Here is a 25,251-nt window from a genome sequence, read left to right as displayed (position 1 = left end):
ACTGTAATTGAAAACAAAAAATTATATAAAAAAAGAAAAATGGCCATGTTGGATACATAATCGCTAAGATTTACGGGATCACAAAATATTTTAAAAGCCAAGGCTCCATATAAACCATTTATATTTCAGTGTTTGTTTTTTTTTCATCTGTAAAACAGGCTAAACTGTATAAGAAAAATAAGTCTAAAACTTAAAATTTACATGAAAGGCGGCCAAAATTATATGGATAATTCAAGCTAAAAAGTTCTTCACATCTTGGTTTCTCCTGAATTTTTTATGTAGTCTCACATTTCTTCATTTTTAGAAATGCAGTCCCTAGCTAGCTGTTCTTTAAGTCTGTGCTGGTTATGTATAATTGACCCAAGAAATGCTGCAACCATCAAATTCAATCAAAATGCTTCTTAACCTTGTAAACTGAAGAATCATAAATCCCTACCTCAGACTCTGCTGCTGAAGCTTTGAAGTTGCATAGTATGTACTGACTGCAAATTTTCAGAAATGTTTTACCTTTATGGATAGCTTCTGATGATAAAGCTCCAGCAACAAATGCCACTTGCTAGGCAAACCTATGCCACATGTGAATCCCTCATCTTGTGTGTTGGAGCCCAACTTGATTACCTGGCATCATCAGATCAAAACTTTAAGGACCAGTAATTTTAGTATTTTATGTATATGCTCTATGAAACTTTCCTTTTTAAACAATGTTGTTGTTTCTTTTGGCCCAGCCGTGACTACCAGTAGACAGGATTTCAAATTGTCTCCCCATGTTTTATAGAAGTTTGATAATATTTTTCTCCAAGGATTAGTATAATGAATTGAGCTTCCTGTCAAGAAAAATGCTAAGTTCAAAGTAGTATTTCCTACACTTCTAATTACAAATAAGTTTTACCTTTTATTTTGTTCCAGTATACAATTTTACATAGTACCATTATTATTGTAAGCAATAATTAAGCAATTTGGATTCATGTTTTGAGCTCTATTTCTCAGTATATAGATTTACCTAAAAAAGTACAAACTAAGCACAGGGGTGCAATTTTCCAGGCACTTCCAAGTTGCTTAAATATTTACAAATATGTAAGCACCCTGTTTGAAAGCATGAAAATTTTGGTGTCAGAAGGAAACACTTAATGTATATCAAATCTTTAAACTTTAACATTTGCACAGCTCCAAATATTCCTGAGAAAGGTCAGTCTCATTCTCACTTTACACCTGCAGGTTCTCATATTTCAGCAGCATATCTTGGGGAACCGTAACCTCTGTCACCCGATGTACCACTAATTGCACAAAATACATGTAACGTGTTGTTCATCCACGGAGAATGCATTGTGTCTTCTTGTAATATCTAAAACAAAAGAAATCTGCATGTTTATCATGAAGCAAAATAGCCACTGCCAAAAAAATGTGTATATGAAATTACAGGCATATTGCAATATATTAATGGCACTTAGCTATTTAAAATGACACAAAGCAAAAAAAATAACATTACCGACGTTAAGTCCTCAAAGCTGTATTACAAAGGCAGCATAGCAAAAAAAGCAGAAAAGATTTGGTTACTCATTAAGAAAAACAAAAGACTGTCAAGTGCGAAACTCAGTAAGAAGTGAAAGGTAATGCAATCTTTAAAATATTTTTAATACATGGTCATAACAAGAGTTTTCAAGGGGACTCTTTGATATGAGTTTATGGACGATATTCTAATACAGTGATTCTCAAGATCACCTGTGGAGCTTCACAAACATGCAGATACCTACATGCCTTCCCTGGAGACTTGGGAAATAATACTAAATAAAGAGAAAAGTCCTAAGTGCATATTTCTGAACATGCACTATAATTACATAAGCTAATTGATACAGAAGATTTTTTTACCAAAATCAAGAACTTCACAAAATTTTATTTTTGCCCTGGTCATGTGGTTCAGTTGGTTGGAGTGTTGCCCATACACCAAAAGGTTGTGGGTTCAATCCCCAGTCAGGGCCTGTATGGGAGGTAACTGATCACTTTTTCTCATCGGTCTCTCTCTCAAATCAATAAATATATCCTCAGGTGAGGTATAAATATATATATATATATATATACACTATATCCCATAAATACATAAACACATATATCTATACTAGTATACATATTTTTAAATTATTTATTTGGTGTGATCAAAAGTGACAGGGATCTTATGTTTAGATTAGGTGAAAGAAAAGAATAGCATACATATCACATCCAACCTTTTCACTATACACTCCCAACATAGGTTTCAAGTTTTCAATACTTGGTTCTCAAGTTAGCTCTGACACTTGAGAGCTATTAAACCTACAAATTTATCTATGGGGGCAGTAATTCATCATTCCACTTATGTTGCTACAAGTCATGTTTTATATAAACCCCATAAAAGAGACAATTCTTCTTTGTCTCTATTTTCAAAAATCATCACTCATGACATGAATCTGAAAGCATGTAGAGGTTTAAAAAATGACTAATTGAATACCCACATGTTGCAGATGTGACAAGTGAACGGGGCAACTCATTGTAAAGAAAATAGAACATACCAAACAGACACTACAATGGCTACCACAAACTCCATCTAATAAAGAAGTTTGTAATTAATACGTTTTTTTAAAGATTTTATTTAGTTATTTTTACAGAGAGGGGAAGGGAGGGAGAGAGAGAGAGAGAAGCATCAATGTGGTTGCCTCTCACTCACTGCCTACTGGGGACCTGGCCCACAACCCAGGCATGTGCCCTGACTGGGAATTGAACCAGCGACCCTTTTGTTCACGGGGCAGCACTCAATCCACTGAGCCACACCAGCCAAGGTGAATAATTTGTTTTCAATCTGAGTCACTTAGAGTTCATGCAGCTGAATGAAAATTAAACAATTACAATATAGTACACACTGGCTTAAAATGACATGTGTTATTTTATATCTTTTGTGAAGGAGGAGCTTTTGCTGTGTTTTTCCCCCTATGGATTATGAAGAATAGAAACCCATAAACTGTCTAGTTTCTAGGAATAAATTATGTCATTTATTTGATAAAAGTACACCTCAGAAAAGTGATGGTAAAGAAAGGTATATCCCTACTGTACTCATGGGCTGAGTTGGAGATAGAGACAATATGGGAAGTGGAATGGTTCCCCACCTTCCTGGTCTGAATGACCTGGCTGCTTTGAGAAACAGACACAAAAAGGCCTCTGAAAACTGAGCAGCAAGGGATGCTTTGGAATAGTATGCACTTACTCCTAAGTGGGCTAATAGAGGTAAAGGTGGAAAAAGAAGAAACAAAACACTGATTCCAGACCCCTCAAGCCAACAAGATTCCCAGCCACAGAGAAGGGTGAGAAGGAGACCAGGACAACCAGTCACTGAATAAATGGGATGATGAAGTCTGGCTCACTGGATTCTCTATACTGAGATGACAATGGTTGGAAAGTTACACTCCTGGTCACTCAATGCAGCCTTGGGTTAACAGTAACTAAATTTCCCATAGCTGTTTCTTAGAAATATCAGGCAAAATAAATTCAGAGAGGTAGAGCTTGATTTAAAGTCGACTAGTTGTTTTCCTAGAAAAACTCTTCTCTTCTCCATCATCACACTGCTGTTCTTTGGATGCTAACCACTGTTGGCCTGTTTGAAAGTATACCCTTAGTGTGGCAGTCTTACAGGGGTAAGTGCAATCACTGAAATACAGACAGAAATACCAATGACTGGACTCCCTTCTGGAACCAGCTTTAAGAATGTGTTCTGTAGCCCTGGCTGGTGTGGCTTAGTTGGTTGCAGTGTTATCCCATAAACTAAAAGACCATGGGTTTGATTCCCAGTCAGGGTACATGCCTGGGTTGCAAGTTTGGTCTCTGTCAGGGCACATACAGGAGGCAACTGGTCAATGTTTCTCTCCCTGCCTCTCTCCCTCCCTTCTCCTCTCAAAAATCAATAAGCATGTCCTTAGGTGAGGATGGATGGATGGATGAGTGAATGAATGTTCTCTAAAAAGATTGTAGTTATCTTAAGTCTTAATTTCTTAAAACTTGAGAGTTTGAAGTATTTCTGAAGCAACTATTTATCTCAATGGGTGTTTTCCTGAGTAAGGAAACAAAGGAGACTATATAAGCCTAATAGGCTAACTCAATGAGGGACCAGACCATAATGCTGCAACTTTTACAAATGTTTAAGATGTTAAAATACTTAAGCGAGAATCCGTGTATAGACTGGTTGTAAATACAAATTTCAGGATCCCAATATAGCAATGAGGTCTTACCAGAGAAATCCAAGAGCACCCCAGTTTTAAGGTAACTAGGTATATAAAAGTTGTAACTACCTAATGATGACATACTTTGGCTCTGAGTGAGGAACAGGTCTTCACTTCTGTATTTTTCAGATTGGGTTTTACTAAGCTAGCTGTAATTGTCATTCACACTCAGTCACAGATTGAAATGCTAAGAAGTTTTAAGAAAATAGGGTGTTTTGCAGACTATATGGGTGTTAAGACAATATTCAAATTTTGGAAATCACTCAGAATCTCACCTAAATGATACTATCTACTTTCATATAGCCCTAATAGGGATTTGGCTATTGAGACAATAATTTCATTTCTTTAGGAGTCTTCTTGAGACTCTTATCCATGTTCACAGTAGACCAATTCAGATTTGCTCGGCTAGTCACTTCTAATGGTATTTTAGTGCAAAGAGCAATTTGGTTTATATCTGATAATTACTTTAGTAATTGCTTCTGATAATTGCTTCGAATTTGATTTGAATTGTCATTTAAATGATTAATGATAATATGAGCAAAATTTAAAATATAGACTGAGTAATTTCAACATAATATACTTCAAATTGATTTTGTTAAGTAACACTTTAAGGACCCAAGATCATGTTCTCATTTTCAACCACTTTAATACTTGCCTGCTCATGGATAATGTCAGACAATTCTTTCACCATTTCTCTAAAATTTGACTTTAGCCCTTCATGGTACTCAATCTGATCCTCTTTAATTAGCCGCTCATTTAGTTCGAGTGCAATGCTGCATGCTTGTATGAATTTCCTGTGGATGAAGATCAAAGATAAAGATTTTTTTATTTACTCCCAGAAAGTCTTACAGACACTCATTTTGATGTTCACTTTAACAGTGGCTTGCTTACCTAGAAGAAAATTAGAATCCGGTATTTTCTCACTGCACCCCTCCTAATGCCCCATCCTGTCTGAAATGTCCTTTCCTTTGTGTTCTTTTCTCTCCAGTTTCTTATGTCCTTTAAAACCTGATTATCTGGTTGTTTCTGGCATCTGTGGCCACTTAGATGGATTTTTAAATTTTTTACATTCTGTTCCCCAGTTATGGAAAGGAGTCCCTTTAGAGGATATGCATGGTAGAGCAGGGAAATGCATGGGGTGCACAGGAATTGAAATTCCACTTTTACACATTTAAAAATTCTCTTGAGGGCAGAGGAGGTATCAGTTTTCTATGGAAGAGACACCTCTGACCAGTTATTCTTATAAACAAAATCTCAAGGGAAAAAATGTTCTGGTTTTTTCCCTTCTCATTGGGTTCAAATAGAATAATGGCTGATTTTCAGAAAAAAAAAATTATCTGTAGATAATGAGCCATTCATTCAAAAATAATTTATTTGGGGCTTACTATGTGCCCAGTACAGTGATGGGTAATGTAGGTACGAAGTATCTGCCTTGGGCTGGTAAGAGTAGGAACAGAGTTAATGACTTATCAAAAAGTACTTTTCCATTATTAAGTGTGTTATGTTTACTATCCATAATTAGAGTGTATGTCTGAGGAGACAAAGTACCTCACTGCCCATTTATTTTGTATCTCCATCACAACAACCAGTAGAATCTTATATATGCCAGGCACTAATAAATATGGGTGAATGAATGACTACTGTTTACTCTGTGACCTGGAGCAGCTGATAACGCAGACAGGAAAAGTAAATGAAATGAGTTGAAAGCAAATGAATGGATAAATTATCATTTTTCTCTTTATTTTACTCAATTGTTTCTTTTATTTTGAATGTAAACTCTTTTCACATATTAAACAGATTTTGTTCTAATGCAAGACAATTCAGACATTCCTTAGCTTGCAGGGGTGCTCGCTCAAGGCAAGCTATTACATGCCCTCGACTGGCAGAATACAAGCGGAACTAAGGATACAGAACAGGAGGCAAGCCTGCTCAACCCTTCCAGTTTCACTTTGATTACTGCCCTAAAAGTTCAGAAATGCTGTGACATGAGGCCAGTGGGGCAAAGGAGGAAACTGCATAATGAATTTAGGCTCGTGTTTGTGTCACAACACCCAAAATGCAAAAGTGAGTTGTTATGTTTAATCTCTTGGTTCACTAGGAAATTGTTAATGTCCCACAGCAAGAAAGATGGATACCACATTTACTCACTGAAGTACCATTAGGAAGTCTCTTAAATATTGTAAAAGAGAAAAGAGTATGTCCTTTCTTGTACAGATAGGATTTGGTGAATGTTCTGGTTTCTTTTAAGAAGAAACAGAGTGATAGAATAGAGGTCTGATCTGAAAACTACAAAGCACTTACCTAAACATGTCTTTCAATTCATTGACTTTCTTAGGTGGATACTTGCTAGCTTGACTGTCGTTTAAGAAAGCCCTTGCATAAGCTAATGGACCAGCATTTACCTAAATTACAAAAGAAGAAAAATGGGAGTTATCAGAATGTAACCAAAAGATAAATTTTGCATTTCTTTAAAAAAAAAAGCCAAATACTGTACATTAAAAATCTGCATTTGAGAAACATATTTACTATTCTTACTGTAAGTTTATTTGAAAAATGATTACCTAAAGCAAATGACCTGAAAAAAGTATATTCTAATAAATTGGTTAATGATTTCTAATGTGTAAACATAGAGCTTGGCAACAGTCAGGGGGTTTATGTTAAAGTCCTCCGACATATCACAACATTTCTAGAAATTGAACATAATTTCTGTATTAAGCTAATAAAAAATAATGGGTAGGTGTCTGCAGTCAATAACACTAAAACACACAAAAATAATTAATGCTTGTTCTGTGCCCTTAGGAAAGCAAGAGGATCACCAAAAAACATTTAATACATGTTTGGTAACCAACATACCTGCACTGAAACACAGCCCTGCAATTTCAGTTGAAGCTGAATCATGTCCACATCAGCAGAAGAGCAAAGTTTTTGCAGCTCTGCAGTTTTGTCTTTTATTTCATCAGTAGCAACATCAATTGGCTTTAAATTAATTTGCTGTTCATAGTTTATAGGGATCCTCTTCTTCACATACGGAAACGAGTTTGAAGCTATTAAAATGTTAAGATTAATTTACTATCTTAAAAAATCATTTGTTCAAACACCCAAATAACTTTTAAAAATCTACTGTGCTTACTTTTCCCCATGCCTTCTCTAGATAATACCTTAGGGTACCATATAGCACCTTATTACTTCAGGATTGAGGGAGAAATTCTCTTTATGAGATGTTTTGGAGCAATCACAAAGTACATATATGAAAATTATAATTTATAACATACCCATGTTTGTGAAAGCTAGTGACTGAATAGCAGCACAATGAGTGATTAAAATTTCAGTTATATTTCCTGGTTGGCCAGCTGCTACTTGTGCTTATCACAAAGGATCAAGTCAATCAAGTAGTTATATGCAAAGTCCTACTTACTGGTCAAGATTGTACGACGTTTGCACTGTTCTTCTATGCAGCCTTGCTTTTTGCCAGATAATGTATAAGGAGCCTCAAAAACAAATTTGTTGATATTATGGTTTCTTTCAAACTCGGTCTTTCTTTCTGTGAGCTCTTTCTCATCAAAGTAGGGCTTCACATAAGTGACTTGGATATGAGCATATTTTGGATCAAGCTCTTTGGCATTTACCTATAGATAAGAAAGTTTTGTTTTTTAAGCAATGACCTATAAATAAGAAAGTTTTGTTTTTTATCCAATGAAAAGGAAAGGGAATTCAGGTAAGCTACTAACTCTTGAGATCAACTAAACTATGACCGTGCTCTCAACTGAATAGACATGTGGAGGAGGAGGTCTTTGTTCTTTTTTAGGGATCACTTCCTTCTAATTATAAAGAAGATACAGAAACCTACTTGGAGATTACAAAACTGTAGGAAGATGAACACTGTAATCCTACCACTCAGGTGTGACCATTATTCATATTTTCATGTATTTCCTTCCAATCTTGTTTCTATGCACATTTATTTATAAAACTGAGATCACTGTTTTATAATCTGAATCCTTAAAAATATATGAAAATGGTTAATTGTATATTTGAATTCCACCTCAATAAATATCTATTAGACAGAGGATTCTGAGAACTTGACAGAGCCCCAGAAATCTATCTTTCTACCTAGGCAACAGGTACACTAGCAGAAGCTGTCTGATGTAACTATTCTGTAACCACAGAGTAGGTTGAAGGCTTGCAACTTCTGGGGGAAGACTTGAACAGAACATTGCAGTTGGTTTTGACTTTGGTCAGTTTCAGTTCTTGGCACAGTGGTAGCTACTCATACACTACACCTCAGTCCCATGTCAGGCAACCTCGCACATGTTCCTGAATATGTATGTACATGCAATGGATCATTCAGCTTTAAAAAGGAAAGATATTCCACAATATGCTACAACATGAATAAACCTTGAAGATATGATAAGTGAAATAAGCCAGTCACAAAGAGATGATTCCACTTATATGAGGTGTTTAGAGAAGTCAAAATCACAGAGACAAAAAGTAGAATGGTGGTTGCTCCGGGCTGAGGGTACAGGAGAATTGAATTACTGTTTAATGGGTTAAAGGCTTCAATTTTACAAGATAAAAAGAGTTCTGAAGAAGGACAGTGGCAATTGCTGCACCACAATGTTAATGAAGTCAGTATCACTGAACTGTACACTTAAAAAATGGTTAATATAGTAAATTTTGCTATATTCATTTTACCACAATAAAAAAACATATTATAGTTATACTTCTGTATTATAGTCATCAACATAACTTCTTGTGACTGTATGGATTTTTATGACTAGTACAGCGAAGCTGTCATTGTTCCCATGTGTGCATTTCAGTCCACTTTCCTTGGTGCCAGGTTACACTGATGTCACACAAACCTTGCGCAAACCATTCTCACTATATTACCAATGGCTGGACTTTTTCTGGACAGACATCGTATGTGAATGTTTTTACACAAATGTGATCATACTATTCATACAGCCTTGCACCCTCATCTTTTTTTCCCCCTAAGTAATATATCTTGGTAGTTTCTTAAGTGTTGATATGAAACTCTTCTTTAAAAAGATTTTATTTTATTTTTAGAGAGAGGAAGTGGGGAGACAGAGAGGGAAACATCAATGTATGGTTGCCTCTCATGAGCCCCCTACCAGGGTCCTGGCCCACAACCCAGGCATGTACCCTGACTGGGAATTGAACCAGCAACCCTTTGGTTCGCAGGCCGGCACTCAATCCACTGAGCCATATCATCAGCCAGGGCTGATATGAAACTCTTAACACCTAGATTACTATATCCTTTCTATGGGTAATACCGCAATTTCTTTAGCCAAATGGACATTTAGATTGCTTCCAGGTTTTTGCTATATAAACTTGGCAGCAATGAACACCTTGAAACATACATCTTTGCATGTGTACATCTACAAGATAAAATCTTAAATGTGAAACTGCTGGGTACAGTGACACATAGTTTAAAATACTGGAATATATTACCAAGCTGCTCTTTACATTGTCTGTGCTCTTAAGCAGATTTTGTTCTTTGGCAAGGTAAAAGACCATTTTTAATTTCTGCTTTCACACATTAAGAAATAAGGATGTTAAAAGTAGCAATTGCTTATTACGTCTGTTGCCTATGGGGAATGACAAAAATATTGTGCATACAAATAATGTCGCAAGTCCAGGCGCCTGATGGTGGGTTTGTTACTAGCACATGTCGGTCAGTTTTTCAGAGGCAGAATATAATAGAAAACTGTATGTTGTTCAACAAGCCTGACTTTCCATTAACTTTCCATTTATGGTAATAGTGGTGTGGCAGCAAGCCTAAGACTATCAAGACCATCTGGCTACAAGGAAATAAAATCTGTTGTCTTAATCCAATAAAATACAAAATAGTTAAAACTGATAAGGAAAGAAGCAGGGAGGTTTTGACAAATATTAATGAATTTTGGACCTACCAGTAAATCTATTTTATATGTCTAACTTTCAAAATAAAACCATCTCCAAGAGATGCAGGTAAGTGTACAAAGGGAAGAGATCATTTGCATGGTACACAGTGAAAAGCCTTCACCGCTGCCACGGGTTTTTCACTCTGGCAGTGCTGCCTACTAGCTGTTAAGTGACTTGCAAAGCACCATGCACATCAGAGTTACTCAGTAAATACTGTTGTGGCCTACAGATCCTGACCATATAGGTCCTTTCTACCTTAAAAATCAGCTCTCCTCCAGGGGACTCCCATGGTGTCTAAGGACGCTCAGGCATTCCTACTGTGCTTTCCTGAAATTCTGTCTATAGGGAACTATGCATTACCTAGGAAAGGGCTTCTCTTGATAGAACTTTTCTCACCCTGCCTCGGTAGGGCCTGGTGGAATGGCTAACCTTTACAGCAAGACCCAAGGTATCTCTCTCAAACCCACTTCATTACAAATGTAACTGAACTAAGGATATCTTAGAATAAAATGTGTGCCAAGATGATTTTAATCATAAAGTATAACATCGAGAACCATGATGAATGAACAACAGCAATCACAATAACACCTAGTATTTCTTAAGCATGCTGGCTTCTATTATTATTAATGAATGTACCTTATGTACCAGAAACTCTAATCACTTTCCATATATTAACTCATTTAATCCATAAAACAACTCCATGAGGAAGGCACTGTTATTATCTGCATTTTACTAAGGAGAAAAATGAGGTTAAGTACGTTTCTCATGGTCACACAGCTAGCAAGTGACAGAGAATGGAGATTTGAATCCTGTCCTCTGTGACTCCAAAGCCCCTGTCCTTTCTTTCACTATCTTGAGAGGCTCTATTTCTATGCTCCTCCTCCACCAGCTAATAAAAGGAAAACTTTGGGAGCAATAAGCCATGCTTGGAACTAACAAATAATGATTTTACAATGCAGGGTAAAGTTACCTTGTCTGAATCCTGAATTATTTTCACATTCTCTGTACCAAATTTTTCACCATAAAGTTTAACAAGTCTCAGGGAAATCTCTGACAGGCCAGTGAGCTTTGGCTCTTTGTAGATGTACTCCTTTCCATCCTCTTCTTCAAAAAAAGACTATTGTAAAGTTAAACATACAATAATTTATAAATATTATGAACAAACAGCATTAAAGAAATGTTAAAGGGACTTATTTAGGAAAAAGAAGATCAAAACTATGAACATTAAAATGGCAATGAATGCCTAACTATCAACAATTGAATCTAAAAAACAATGCAAACAAGCAGAACAGAAACAGAATCACAGACACAGAGAACATTGGAAGGGTGGCCAATGGGAGGGGGTTCTGGGAAAATGGGGGGGAGTGAAGGGATTAACAGAATAGGGAGGGGAGAAAGCATAGGAAATGGAGTTGACAAAGAATTCATATGCATGCCCATGGACATGAACAAAGGAGGGAGGAAGGCCAGAGTGAGTGGGGGGTGCTGGGTGGAGGGTGACAAATGGGGAAAATTGGGACAACTATAAGAGTATAATCAATAAAATATATTAAAATTTTTTAAATAATAAAGTTTAAAAAAGAAGGCTTGAATTACTAGATATTAAATATATACTTTCAAAAGCTTAACAGAAAATGAAAGTGAGAGGAAAAATTCAGATGTTATATGTTGTACTCTGACCTAATGAGTTTAGCTATGAAAGCCAAAGTGAAATATATACTTACAGAACAGGCTTTCCTGCTATTTTGATATGCACTCTATCTAGCCAGAATTCTATATCAACTGCTGCTATACTCATCTGATAATTCAAAGGTAAATATTTTTTAAAAAGTTGATGAACTAGAAAGTATACATACTTGGCCATAAAAAGCAACTCTGAAGAAAGTGCCTAAAAGTCTTTTTTTGGTCTGCATAACCTCCAGAATTTTTGTGTAAGCTCCATGAAGAGTTCTATAAACTTGAGTAAGTTTCTGAAAAATGAGAAAATACAAGTCAGTTTTGCCTATTGGTTAATTACTAAATATGTTTAAGATAAATGCCCAGGAAAAAAAGACAACAATATTTCCTTTTCCAAATGGTTTTAATAGGGTCATTCATAATCCCCTTCCATATTGTCACAATTAGACAAAATTCTTAAACAACTTTAGGTCTAAGGGTAGAACTAAAACCAGTCAAACACCACTGTATTTTTAAGCATCATGTTTTATTTCATTAATATTTAAATGATAATATGTACTCTTTTCTTTTCTGCAATATTTTTTACTGAATATCTTGGGGTGACACTAGTTAACAAAATTATACAGGTTTCAGGTGCACAATTGTGTAACACATCATCTGTATGCTGTATTGTGTGTTCAGAGCCTCAAGTCTTTTTCCATCACCATTTACTCCCCTATACCCTCCACACCCCCTCCCTCCACCCCATGACCTGGCAATCACAAAAGTGTTGTCTGTGTCCATGAGTTCTTTCTCTCTTTACTTTTTTGCTCAATTCCTACGCCCCCCCCCCCGCACTGACAGCTGTCAGCCTGCTCTCTATCTATGAGTCTCTCTATTTTGCTTGTTAGTTCAGTTTGTTCATTAGATTCAACATATGAGTGAAATCATACGGTATTTGTCTTTCTCTGACTGGCTTATTTCACTTAGCATAATGCTCTCCAGGTCCATCCATATTGTCACAAAGGTAAGATTTCTTTCTTTTCTATGGTCGAGCAGTATTCCACTGTGTAAATGTACCACAGTTTTTTTACCCACCCATCTACTGATGGATGCTTGGGCTGCTTCCAAATCTTAGTTATTATAAATAATGGCTGCAACGAACATAGGGGTGCATATATTCTTTTGAATCACTGTTTCAGGATTCTTCAGATAAATCCTCAGAAGTGAATCACTGAGTCATAAGGCAGATCCATTTTTAATTTTTTTTTTATCTCCATACTGCTTTCCACAGTGGCTGCACCAATCTCCATTCCCACTGACAGAGCACAAGAGTTCCCTTTCTCCACATCCTCACTGACACTTGTTGTTTGTTGATTTATTGATGATAGCCATTCTGACAGGTGTGGGGTAATATATCATGATGGTTTTAATTTGCATTTCTCTGATGCTTAATGACATTGAGCATCTTTTCAAATCTGTTGTCCATCTGTATGTCCTTTTTGGAGAAATGTCTATTCAGTTCCTCTGCCCACTTTTTAAAATTGGATTGTTTGTTTTCCTGGTATTCAGTTGTATGCATTCTTACAATTTTGGATATTAACCCCTTATCAGATGTATCTGGGTATTTATCTGAAGAATATGAAAAGAAATATGCACCCCTATGTACTGCAGCATTATGTATAATAGCCAAGACATGAAAACAATCGAAATGTCAACTGATGGATGAATGGATAAAGAAGATGTGGTATATGTGTGGGTATCCACAATGGAATATTATTTAGCCATAAAAAAGAACGAAATCTCAGCCCTGGCTGGGTAGCTCAGCTGGTTGGAGTATCATTCTGATACTCCAAGGTTGCAGGTTTGATCCCCAGTCAAGACTCATACAAGAATCAACCAATGAATGCACAATGTATAATATGTGGAACAACAAATCACTCTGTCTGCTCGCTCTGTCCTATGTCCCTCCCCTCCTCTAAAATATCCATTAAAAACAGAACAAAATCTTGCCATATGCAACAATAAGAATGGACCTTAAAGGCATGCTAAGTGAAATAAGAGAGAGAAAGGTAAATACCATATGACTTCACTTATATGTGAAATCTAAAAAACGAAAAACCTGAGCTCATGGATATAAAAAAGAGATTGGTGGTTGCCTGAAGCAGTGAGTAGGTGGTGGGTGAAGGGTATCAAAAGACACAGATTTATAGTTACAACATTAGTTAGTGACAGAGATGTAATGTACAGCATGGTGACATGGTGACTACAGTGAATAATAATAATGTATTGCATATTTAAAAGTAGTCAGGGGAGTGGATTGTGAAACTTCACAACAGAAGAAAAAAAATTGTAACTATACATGGTGATGGATGTTAACTGGCCTTATTGTGGTGGTTATTTTGCAAAACAAATATCGAATCATTATATTGTATCCGTGAAACTGGTATGTCAATTATATCTCAATAAATTAAAAATTATATATAAAAGAAAAAATATGGGCAAAGGACTTGAACATACATTTCTCCAAAGAAGATAAACCAAAAAACAAGTGTTGGTCTGGATGTGGCATATGTACATTGCTGGTGGGAAGTTAAAGGGAAAACAGTTTGGTGATTACTAAAAATGTTAAGGAAAGAATTATGTGGCCCAGCAATTCTACTCCTAGACACATACCCAAAATAAATGAAAAAATATGTCCATACAGGAACTTATACATGAATGCTTACAACAGCACTGGTAATTGCCAAAAGGTAGAAAAGACCTAAATATCTTTCAGTGGATATATGGATAAACAAACTGTGGAATATCATTCAGCCATAAAAAAAGGGAAGTTCTGATATATGCCACAAACATTATACTAAGTGAAATAATACCAGACACAAAAGGTATTAATTCTTGTATTAATTCTTTTTTATGGCATATCCAGAAGAGGTGAATCCATAGAGATAGAGAGCAGATTAGTGATTAACAGGGGATGGTAGGTAGGGTGGACAGTGGTTATTTAATGAGTATGGGGTGTTTGTCCAGAATGATGAGAACATTTCAAAACCAGAGAGAGGTTTTTGAGTACACAATATCAAGAATATACTAAATGCCACTGAATTGTGCACTCTGAAATGGCTAATTACATGTTATGTGAATTTCACCTGAACATTTTTAAAAAAGGAGAGTACAGAAGCAGCTCTTTCTCTAAAATTCTCTCCATATTATTTCCTTCAGTTAAGTTCAATTTGTGGAAAAATTTCCTTACCTCTCTGGCTGCTATCTTTGATACTTTTCAGCCTATCCCATAGTGGTACACTGAAAAATTATATATCAGCATCCTAGAAACAATTACTCCATCACATGCAGAATACTTGGGGATCTCTACAGGCCCTTACATCCCCACAAGGAAACAGGGCTAGTTCCCTATTTTAAAAATCTAATTTCCTTTAATGTGTAGGGAAGATATATTTTCCTTTCTTTGCCATTAGTTGATTGAATAGAAAAATGCTCCCTGAGCTCGAAAAGCTTGATCTTTAACTTAACAGCAAGAAAGCCTGTATTTTGAAACCTTTAACAAAGGTTCTGAGGATGTAATGTTTTCATAGCAGGGGTAATGCCAATTTTTGTCTCATAGGCTATTCTTTGCTACTTATATGACCTAGATTTATTTATTTATTTATTTATTTATTTATTTATTTATTTATTTATTTAACTCTTGCTTATTAACATAATCACTTGAACTCTACTATGATTGTTCAGGCATGCCCCATATACACCAAAAGGATAGAAAAGACAGAAAGACCCAGAAACAGGGAATAAAATGTGAGTTTGATCAGATCCACTTTGGAACGGAAATTACAACACTATGCACATAATGATATTAAGTACCTGTGTTCTTACTCTTGGAAACTTCTTCAACACAGAAAGACTACCTGCTATACATAGCAATACAGACACAGACAGACAGACAGACAGACACACATACCCACACCCACACACACACCCACACACCAACTAGGTATATTTAAGTATAAACTGCTTTGCCTTTTTAAAAAAGGAAATAAAAGGAAATGGCTTGAATCCTACACGAACAACCCTTCCTGGCACAGTAGGGGTAGAAATTATGATGTGGACTCAGAGACTCAAATATTTTTAAAAATCTTGTTTACTGTTGCTGGCAACAGCTGTTCATTATACTGCTATTCTTCATTAACTACTCTCTTTTTTAAGATTTTATTTATTTATTTTTAGAGAGGTGAAGGGAGGGAGAAAGAGAGAGAGAAACATCAATGTGTGGTAGCCTCTCACGTGGCCCCCACTGGGGACGTGGCCTGCAACCCAGGCATGTGCCCTGACTGGGAATTGAACCTGTGGTGCTTTGGTTCACAGCCCACGCTCAGTCCACTGAGCTGTGCCAGCCAGGGCTTCATTGACTACTCTATCAATAACTCTATTTGACAAACTACACAGGAAAAACTCCTCACAACATAACTACTACTACTGCCTTATTACCACTGTCATCTGTGAGCACCTTTTAGTCTTCCCCATGAAATTGCAAAAAAATAGGATCAAGTCTATGTCTCTTCTGGAACAACATGAAACTTCAATAACTTTTTAAAGCTAAGGTTTAATGAAGACAACACTGATTTTTTTATGCCCTGAGGGGAAATAGGGAGGTGGCCGGAGAGAACCACTGGTATAATCTAAATTTCTATTTCTATTTTGGTTATCTTACCCTTAATTTCAATTGGAGCATTTATATAAATATAAGGTAGGATTCTAAGGCTTGAAAAGCATTTTTAAGGATTGTATAATTTCCAACTGTACAAACATGTTAAAGTGATACATTATTTATATTCTAGTATAAACTGTAAATGTCATAGTAAAATTAACCTTCTATTCTTTAGAAGTCAGTCACATAGTAGAGTGATAGGCAATGATACAAATGTTTAAATTACCTACCTCAAACTCACGACGTTTCTCATAAATTGGAATGATTAACTTGGAAATCTCAGAAATTACTTCATAACGTTCTGCTTTCCATAAGCCATCCACACACTGTTCTAGTAACTCCAGCAAAACTTCCTGCATTAAAAGTAAGATGCAATCAGGAATTAAAAAATAGTTTTAGAGTTCTGAGCAAATAAATTTTGAACCATTTCAAGGTAATAAAGAATGTACTAATTTCAATGAAATGCACAGGATTATATTTCAGTAACCACAGTTTTGAAATCAAATGCTTGAAATATTTGAAACTGAAACTGTTCTTAAAAATATGAAATTAATGTTGACAACAGTAAACTACACCCATTCATTTTGCTTATTCATAGAATGATGTTAACTATACAGTACTTACAAATGGTAATACATTGAGAAAGATTATCTTATAAAGAGAATAAATTGTTCCAAACTGCGGACATCTTAGTGTCTAACAGGGCAAATTTCACTAAGCCTACAAATGTCCATTATTTTTCCTTCACATAGAAATTATATACAAAATATAATAGTCTTGAAAAAATTTGACAACTCTTAAGCTGTTGCATTAGTGATTAGGTATTTACTAAAATGATGTGAGTTTGGTAAAGAATGCTTCCTTCCTGACTGCTGGTTCTAAAATTAGTGAGAATGATGGGATAATAGCTCAAGATAGAGCTATCTCCCACCTTGCCAGAAAAGTAACAGCTGCTATAAAACAACCTTTTGTGAACCATCATCCCATGTTCTCAAAAATAATTGATGCCAATCACTGATGCTGTCCATGCATCTTCACAGTTTATTTCTATCATAAAGAGATGTACTTCAAACCTATACAACTGATTACTAAAATGGCTTTTCCTGTATGTCCTTTAAACAATTTTGAACTCATCTTCTTTCTAAACTAGGTCGTTCACTTGTGTTTCTTGTCTAGACAGTGGCAACACTGTAAAAACTCTTAGCTAGAAAACTAAAAGCAGTTTTGACTTTACCCTCCTTTAGGGTTGAGTTGTCCTTCAAAAAATTGAAGTCCTAACCCACAGTACCTTGGAATGTGACATAATTTGGAAATAGGGTCACTGCAGATGTAATTAGTCAAGGTGAAGTCATATTGGAGTAGGGTGGGTTCTTAATGCAATATGACTGGTATCCTTAGAAGAGAGTCATATATGGAGAAGACCTTGTGACTAGAGGCAAAGATTGGAGTAATGCAGATACAAGGCAAGGAACACAAAAAAATCAACAGCCACCATCAGAAGCTGGGAAGAGGCAAGAAAGGATTCTATTCAGAATCTCAAAGGGGCATTGGTCCTGATGACACCTTGATTTGGGGCTTCTAGACTCTACAACTGAAAGACAATACATTTATGTTGTTTGAAGCCACTCAGTTTGTGTACTTTGATATAGCAGGTCTAGAAAACTAATATACTCTTTTTAAAATTCATCTTCTAATCAGTTCATCACCAAATGATTTACCAGTTTTCCTAAAATTTTTCAAACTGGCCCTTCTCCTCCATCTCTGCTCTGATTGCTAAGGTTCAAGACCTCACTTTTTTCTAATTGGTCTTCCTGCCTCCACCCTTGGTGCTTTCCAATCTATCCACAAATCTGCCATAGTTCTGATTAAAATGGAAACCAAACCATGTCCCTCTCCCCTTCTTAAAATTTCATGATGGCTGCCCCTCATTCACAGAATAAAAGACAAGCTCTTTCATTTGGCATGCAAGGCATGTAATGATTTGGCTAATATTTCTATAATCTCATCGCACCCAGCCTTGTACATTATGCTCCAACAACAGCAAAACTACTAATAGTTCCCCTGAAGCACCACAGTGCTGTCCTAACTTTGTGCCTTTGTTCATGCTGTACCCTCTTGTCCTTTACTCTCTTTCACTTGGTTAGGTTCCTTTAAAGCTTAGGTTCAACTCTTCCAGGATCCTTCTCCTCATCAACACAGACCAACAAGACACTAGACATCTTTTTTCCTACTCTGATAATTCATTAATGAATATTTCTCAACATTCCAAATAGTTTGTGACCCTTCAAAAGTAGGGACAACATCTTATTTATACTGATTTCTTAAGTCATACAGATAGTGGCTCTGCATAGATGTTAGTTAAATGTTGGTACTTGAACAAATGATCTTATGTTAACATTTAATAGGTAAATTAAAATTTCCAGCCACAGTGGGAAGGAAGAAATTTCAAGGAATTAAAACTCTGTTACAAACTAGTGAAGTTTGTATCAGGAATGTAAAGTTAGTTTACAGTTAGGAAAAAATTCAATGCAATGTACCACATAAACAGAATAGAAAAGAAAACTGGTATTTCCAGCTATAGATGCAGAAAGAACACTGGAAAAAACTCAACACCCCTTCAGGATATTCGAAAAAAATTCTCAGGAAACTAGGAATAGAAGAAACCTTCCTCAGTCTGATAAAAAGCGTCTACTAAAAACTTACAGGCTGAACACTCTTCCAAATTTGGGAAAAGGTCAAGAATGTCTGCCCTTACCAGCTCTGTGCAACATTAGGCTGAAAGTCCTAGACAGTGCAATAAGACAAGTAAGGCAGAAAAGGCACACATATTGGCAAATGTATAATTGTCTTTCTGTGCAGATGTGACTGTACACTAAAATAAGTGGATTTAGCAAAATTGTAGATTATAAGATCAACAACCAATATTAGTTATATTTTTGTATACTAGATTGGTATATACTATCAACAACAAATATCAAGCAGCCCTGGCTGGTGTGACTCCATGGATTGAGCACTTGTCTGCAAACCAAAGGGTCCCTGGTTAGATTCCCAGTCAGAGCACATGCCTGGGGTTGCGGGCCAGGTCCCCAGTTAGGGGCATGCAAGAGGTGGCTGATCGATGCTTCTTTCCCTTTTCTTCTCCCTCTATTCCTCCTTCTCTAAAAATAAATAAATAAAATCTCTGTTTTTAAATCAAGCAATACTATTTACAGTAGCACCAAGACATCAATTATATAAGAATACATTCAACAAAAGGCATCTATCCTGAAAATAAAAAAAATATTGTTGAAAGAAATTAAAGGCTACCTAAATAAATGTGCATTGACTGAAAGACTCAACATTGTTAAGCTCATCCTTTCCATCAAGTGGTATATAAATTGAACAAAATCCCTAAAAAACTTCCAGCAGGCTATTTTGAGGAAATAGAAAAGACGAATCTAAATTTTATATAGAAATTCAAAGGATGTACAATAGCCAAAATGACTTTGAAAAAATTAAGTTGGAGGGCTACCTGGTTTTATGACTTAAAAATAAACTTGGGTTCTATCTCATTTCATGTTCATAAATTAATGAGATTGATTATAGACATAAAACTCAGATACTGGGTTTATTAAGAAAATATAAGACATCTTCACAATCTTTTTAAAAAAGATTTTATTTATTTATTTACTTTTAAAGAGAGGGGAGGGAAGGAAAGGAAAGAGAGGGAGAGAAACACTGACATGAGAGATACATCACACACACCCTACTGGGGATGACGGAACCCTCAATCCAGGCATGTGCCCTAACCAGGAATCAAACCGGCAAGCTTTTTCGCTTTGCAGAATGATGTTCAACCAAGCCATACCTATCAGGGCAACATCTTCATAATTTTGAGGAAAGCAAAAAAAGTTCCAGACACAAAAAGAACAAACCATTAAGTGGTAAACTGAACTTCATCAAAACCAAAACTTTCTGATTAAAAAAACCCAATTAAGAAAATGAGTAAACAAGGCAAAGACTGGTAAGTAAATTTGCAACACATATGTCTGACCAAGGATTTACATCCATAAAACAGAGAGAACTTCCACAAACTAACAAGAAAATGAACCATGTAACTGTTTAAAATGGGCAAAAGTCTTGAGAAAATGTTTCACATAAGATATATATTAGCCCTGGCCAGGTAGGTCAGTTGGTTAGAGCATCAACCCAATATGCCAAGGTTGCAGGTTTGATCCCCAGTCAGGGTATGTAGAAGAATCAACCAATGAATGCATAAATAAGTGGAAAAACAAATCAATGTTTCTCTTTCTCTTTCCTTTCCCCTCTCTCTCTAAAATCACACAATTGCCCTAGCTTGTGTGGCTGAGTGGTTTGAGTGCCAGCCTGTCAACCAAAAGGTCACTGGTTCAACTCCCAGTCAGGGCACATGCCTGGGTTGTAGGCTAGGTCCCTGGTTGGGAGCATGTGAGAGGCAACCAAATGATGTTTCTCTCCCTTTCTTTCTCTCTCCCTTCTCCTCTCTCTGGAAATAAATAAAATTTTTAAAAATATAAAAATAAAATCAACCAATAAGAAATACATATTTTAAAAAGAAACAAAAACTTTTATGAAAGGCAAATAGGCACATAAAAAAGTACTTAACATCAAGCCCTGGCTGGTGTGGCTCCGTGGATTGAGCACCAGCCTGCAAAATGGAAGGTTGTAAGGTCTGAGTTACAGTCAGGGCACATGGCTGGGTTGCGGGTCAGGTCTCCAGTTAGGAGTGTGTGAGAGACAACCAACTGATATATTCTTGCACATCGACTGATGTCTCTCTCTCTCTCTCTTTCTCCCACCCTTCCCCTTTCTGTAAGAATAATTTTTTAAAAAGTACCCAATATTATTAGTGAAAGAAATACAAATAAAAAATCTGAGATAACAACTCACGCCTAATATTATAGGATGGTAAAAATTTAAAAAGACTGGCAACATCAGATGTTTGTGAGGATGTGCAGCAACTGAAACTCTCATTCATTGCTGATAGGAGCATAAAATGGTCTAAACACTTTAAATAACTCTTTGGTAATTTCTTTTTCTTTTTTTAACATTGATGTATGAGAGATACATCAATTGGTTGCCTCTCCCGCATCCCCAACTGGCATGTGCAGATGACCTTTTGGTTCACAGGCTGGCGCTCAAGCCACTGAGCCACACCAGCTAGGGTGGTAATTTCTTATCAAATTAAATATATAACTTCTCCAGGATCTAGTAATTTCATTCCTAAGTATTTACCCAAGAAAAATAAAAGCATATGTCCACAAGAGGTAATAGGTGAGAATGTTTATCTATTGTTAAACAATCCAAAATCTGTTAAGAGGAAAACGGATTTAAAAAATGATGTATTGATACAATGGAATATTATTTAGCGATGAAAAAAACTTTAGATATACTCAACAACATCGATTTATCTCAAAAAATGTGAGGTTAAGCAAAAGAAGCCAGGTGCAAAAGGGTATGTACTGAACAATTTCATTTTTATGATACCAAAACACAGGAAAAATTTACCTATGGTGATAGATAATCACATGGCGTGGATGGGGAGACTGACTGGAAATGGGCACAAAGCTACTTTCTAGGGAAATGGACATGTTCTATTTCTCGTTTCTGGTGGTAAGCTACATGGGTGTATACAATTGTCAAAAATCATTAAACTGTTTACTTCAAATGTGTGCACTTTGAAGTGGATCCGAGATGGTAGAGGAGGTAGAAGTTACACTCCCCCCTTCCATTACCATATCAATTAAACTGGATAACCACCCAAAGACTAGCCAAACAGGTCTTCAAAGTAAGGATATACAGAAGAAGTCACACTGAGATTGGTAGGAAGGGAAGAGACACAAAAAGGGCTGACCCTACTCCAGTTGACAATCTGGAGGGATATCTCAGCTGCAGAGGTCCCCCTTGAGGAGCAAGGGGTCTCAATCCCACACTGGGCTCCCCAGCGCAGAACATCTGTGTAGGGAACAGGAGCCCACATAACACATCTGGCTGTGAAAATCAGCACCAATTCTGTCCACCTGGATGAGACAGGAGTCTGCTAGAAACCCAGGTACTCTCTTAAAGGGAAACCGCACAAAATTTCACATGCAGTCGCTCAACCTGGGCTCTGGTAGAGTGACAGCAACTTGGAGAAGACTGGAGTCACACATGGAAAAACTGAGTTGTGTGGTTTCAGGAAGAGGGGCTGAAGGGACAGTGCCAATGTCCCTGTGTTGTGTCCCTTATCCCAAACTACCCACGGTGGCCATCTTTCCTGGGTTAAGCACTCCCCCCATACAGCATTAGCTTAGGGAGCTGTACTAGCCCTACCCTGATGACTGCCTGAGGTCTTGCCCTGCCAACTACAATATCCCACTGTGGGCTCTATGGGCAGCAGCCAGCAGTCTTTCTTGAAAAACTGTCAAGGGATTTTGGGCAAGCTGTGGGGAGGGGCAGTTGCCAGGAACATACACAGAGAGACGGAGCTGTATAGCTTTAGAGCAAGGGCTGTCTTCCCAAGTAGCTGACAGGCACCACTGTTTACATGCTGAGCCCTCTATTCACATCGACAAATTTTGATTTGCTTTAGCCTGATGAACTCTATTGGCTACACTCTGACTACCCCCTGAAATCCTGCCCAATGTCTGCAGGCCTTGGGGAGTGGCAGCTACCCTTGAGGTATCTTGAGAATTTGAATCTACAGAGTGGGGCAAAAGTAGGTTTACTGTTTTGAGTATATGAAACATAGAGTTTATTCTGGCATTATTATTTATTAATTATTGCACTATTTTCCATACAAACAACTGCAAACCTACTTTTGCCCCACCCAGGATATTAACCTACTGAACATCATTCATTCACCTGGTGACTTCCTGAGAACTTGCTTCACCTACCTTACATACTACCTCTCCCCGCAAGGCTCTTTCAAGTGGCTAGCCTAACCAGCAGCTAGCAGTTGATCTCAGGGTGCCCTAAGTGTTTTACTGTCCTGCTCCAGGCTTGGAACTTGGGACAACCAGTGTAGTTTGTGTAGTTTGGCCCCTCCCACACAACCAAGGCCCAGCACAGGTATCCACCAACCATGGATCACTTTGTAGCACCCAACAGGCAGTCCATGGATGGTCACAGACAGCATCTGACATTGACCTACACCACAATACCTCCCAAGAGACCAAAGAACCAATACACCTAGTGGATGGCTTCAGACCACAACAGAGCACGACCTAATTAGTTCCACAAGCAGCACATCCAAAAGGAGGTCTTGGCAATAACCCAAACTCTGGTGGGGCAAATTCTAACTTATGGAGACAACCCCTCACAGCATCTCATACATAGCAGTTGGGGTCAGTTCTTACAGCCAACCAGTCTGAGGGTCAACCCAACCCACAGGTGTGCCATCAGCAATCCTGACTCAACCAAAACATGAGGGTTAACATAATCCATACAAGGGACATTCCTGGAGCATCCAGCTCAGGTGATCAGGGAGATTGTACCACTGATACTCATAGGACACCTACTATATAAGGCCACCCTACCCAGGCTGGGAGACATAGCAGACCTACCAAACATACAGAAACAAATACAGAGAGGTAACCAAGATGAGGAGACAAAGAAACAGCTCCCAAATGAAAGAACAGAAGGAATTCCCCAGAAAATGAATTAAGTAAAATGGAGGCATGCAATCTATCAGATACAGAGTTCAAAACAATGATTATAAGGATGCTCAAGGAACTTAATGCAAGAATAGATGAAATCAGTAAGAACTTCAACAAAGGGACATCCAAACTGGAAAGCAAGAACTAAAACTGTCATGTCAGATGATACTATAGAGAGAACCCTAAAGATTCCACCAAAAACTAATATAGAACTGATAAATGAACTCAGTAAAGTAGCAGGATACAAAATAAATATTCAGAAACCAGCTGCATTTTCATAGTCCAATAATGAACTATCAGAAACGAAAACTAAAAAAGCAATCCCATTTACAACTGCATCCAAAAAATACACAGGAATAAATTTAACTAAGGATGTAAAAGAGCTGTAGTTGGAAAATTATAGGATACTAAAGAAAGAATGAAGAAGATAAAAAATAAATGGAAGCGTATACTGTGTTCATGGATAGGAAGAATTAACATCATTAAACTGTCCACACCACCCAAAGCAATCTATAGTTCAATGCAATTGCTATCAAAATACCAATAGCTATTTCACAGAACTAGAAAAAATTCAAAAATTTATATGCAACCACTGAATAGCCATAGCAATCTTGAGAAAGAACAACAAAGTTGTAGGTATCATGCCACCTGATATCAAACTATACTGTGAGACTATAGTAATCAAAACAGCCTGGTACTGGCATAAAAACAGGCATATAGATCAATAGAACAGAACAGAGAAACCAGAAATAAACCCATGCTTTATAGTCAATTAATATTTGACAAAGGAAGAAAAAACATACAATGGGCTAAAGATAGTTTATTCAATAAATGGTGTGGTGAAAATTGGGCAAATACATGAAAAAAAAAAATGAAACCAGACCACATATACCACACAGAAGAATAAACCCAAAATGGATTAAAAATTTAAATGTAAGACTCAAAACTATAAAATTCCTGAAGAAACATAGGCAAGTAAAATATCAGGCGCTTCTGTTAGTAATATTTTTTCTGATATATCTCCTTGGGCAAGGGAAAAAAAGAAAAAATAAACACGTGAGAC

At 36.8% G+C, this 25,251-nt stretch overlaps 1 protein-coding gene across 2 annotated transcripts in view; it reads right to left on the bottom strand.

Annotated features, from left to right (window-relative positions):
• Positions 1 to 872: 872 nt before the first annotated feature.
• DOCK11 (dedicator of cytokinesis 11) overlaps positions 873 to 25,251 on the bottom strand; it is a 187,886-nt gene continuing 163,507 nt past the window's right edge. For both annotated transcript variants that reach the window (XM_045817499.1, XM_045817501.1), the window contains 8 exons: positions 16,764 to 16,886; positions 12,014 to 12,127; positions 11,128 to 11,274; positions 7,654 to 7,864; positions 7,092 to 7,282; positions 6,540 to 6,640; positions 4,894 to 5,032; positions 873 to 1,342 (listed from right to left, as the gene is read on the bottom strand). In XM_045817499.1, coding sequence (XP_045673455.1) covers positions 1,220 to 1,342; positions 4,894 to 5,032; positions 6,540 to 6,640; positions 7,092 to 7,282; positions 7,654 to 7,864; positions 11,128 to 11,274; positions 12,014 to 12,127; positions 16,764 to 16,886 — 1,149 coding nt within the window. In that variant the 3' untranslated portion in view covers positions 873 to 1,219. The remainder of the gene's footprint in view (positions 1,343 to 4,893; positions 5,033 to 6,539; positions 6,641 to 7,091; positions 7,283 to 7,653; positions 7,865 to 11,127; positions 11,275 to 12,013; positions 12,128 to 16,763; positions 16,887 to 25,251) is intronic.

Source organism: Phyllostomus hastatus, unplaced genomic scaffold, assembly GCF_019186645.2.
Source record: "Phyllostomus hastatus isolate PE091 unplaced genomic scaffold, TTU_PhHast_1.1 phas_scaffold_28, whole genome shotgun sequence".
Lineage (NCBI taxonomy): Eukaryota > Metazoa > Chordata > Mammalia > Chiroptera > Phyllostomidae > Phyllostomus > Phyllostomus hastatus.
The sequence above is the reverse complement of the archived record's forward strand: the minus strand, read 5'-3'. Positions and strand labels throughout refer to the sequence as shown.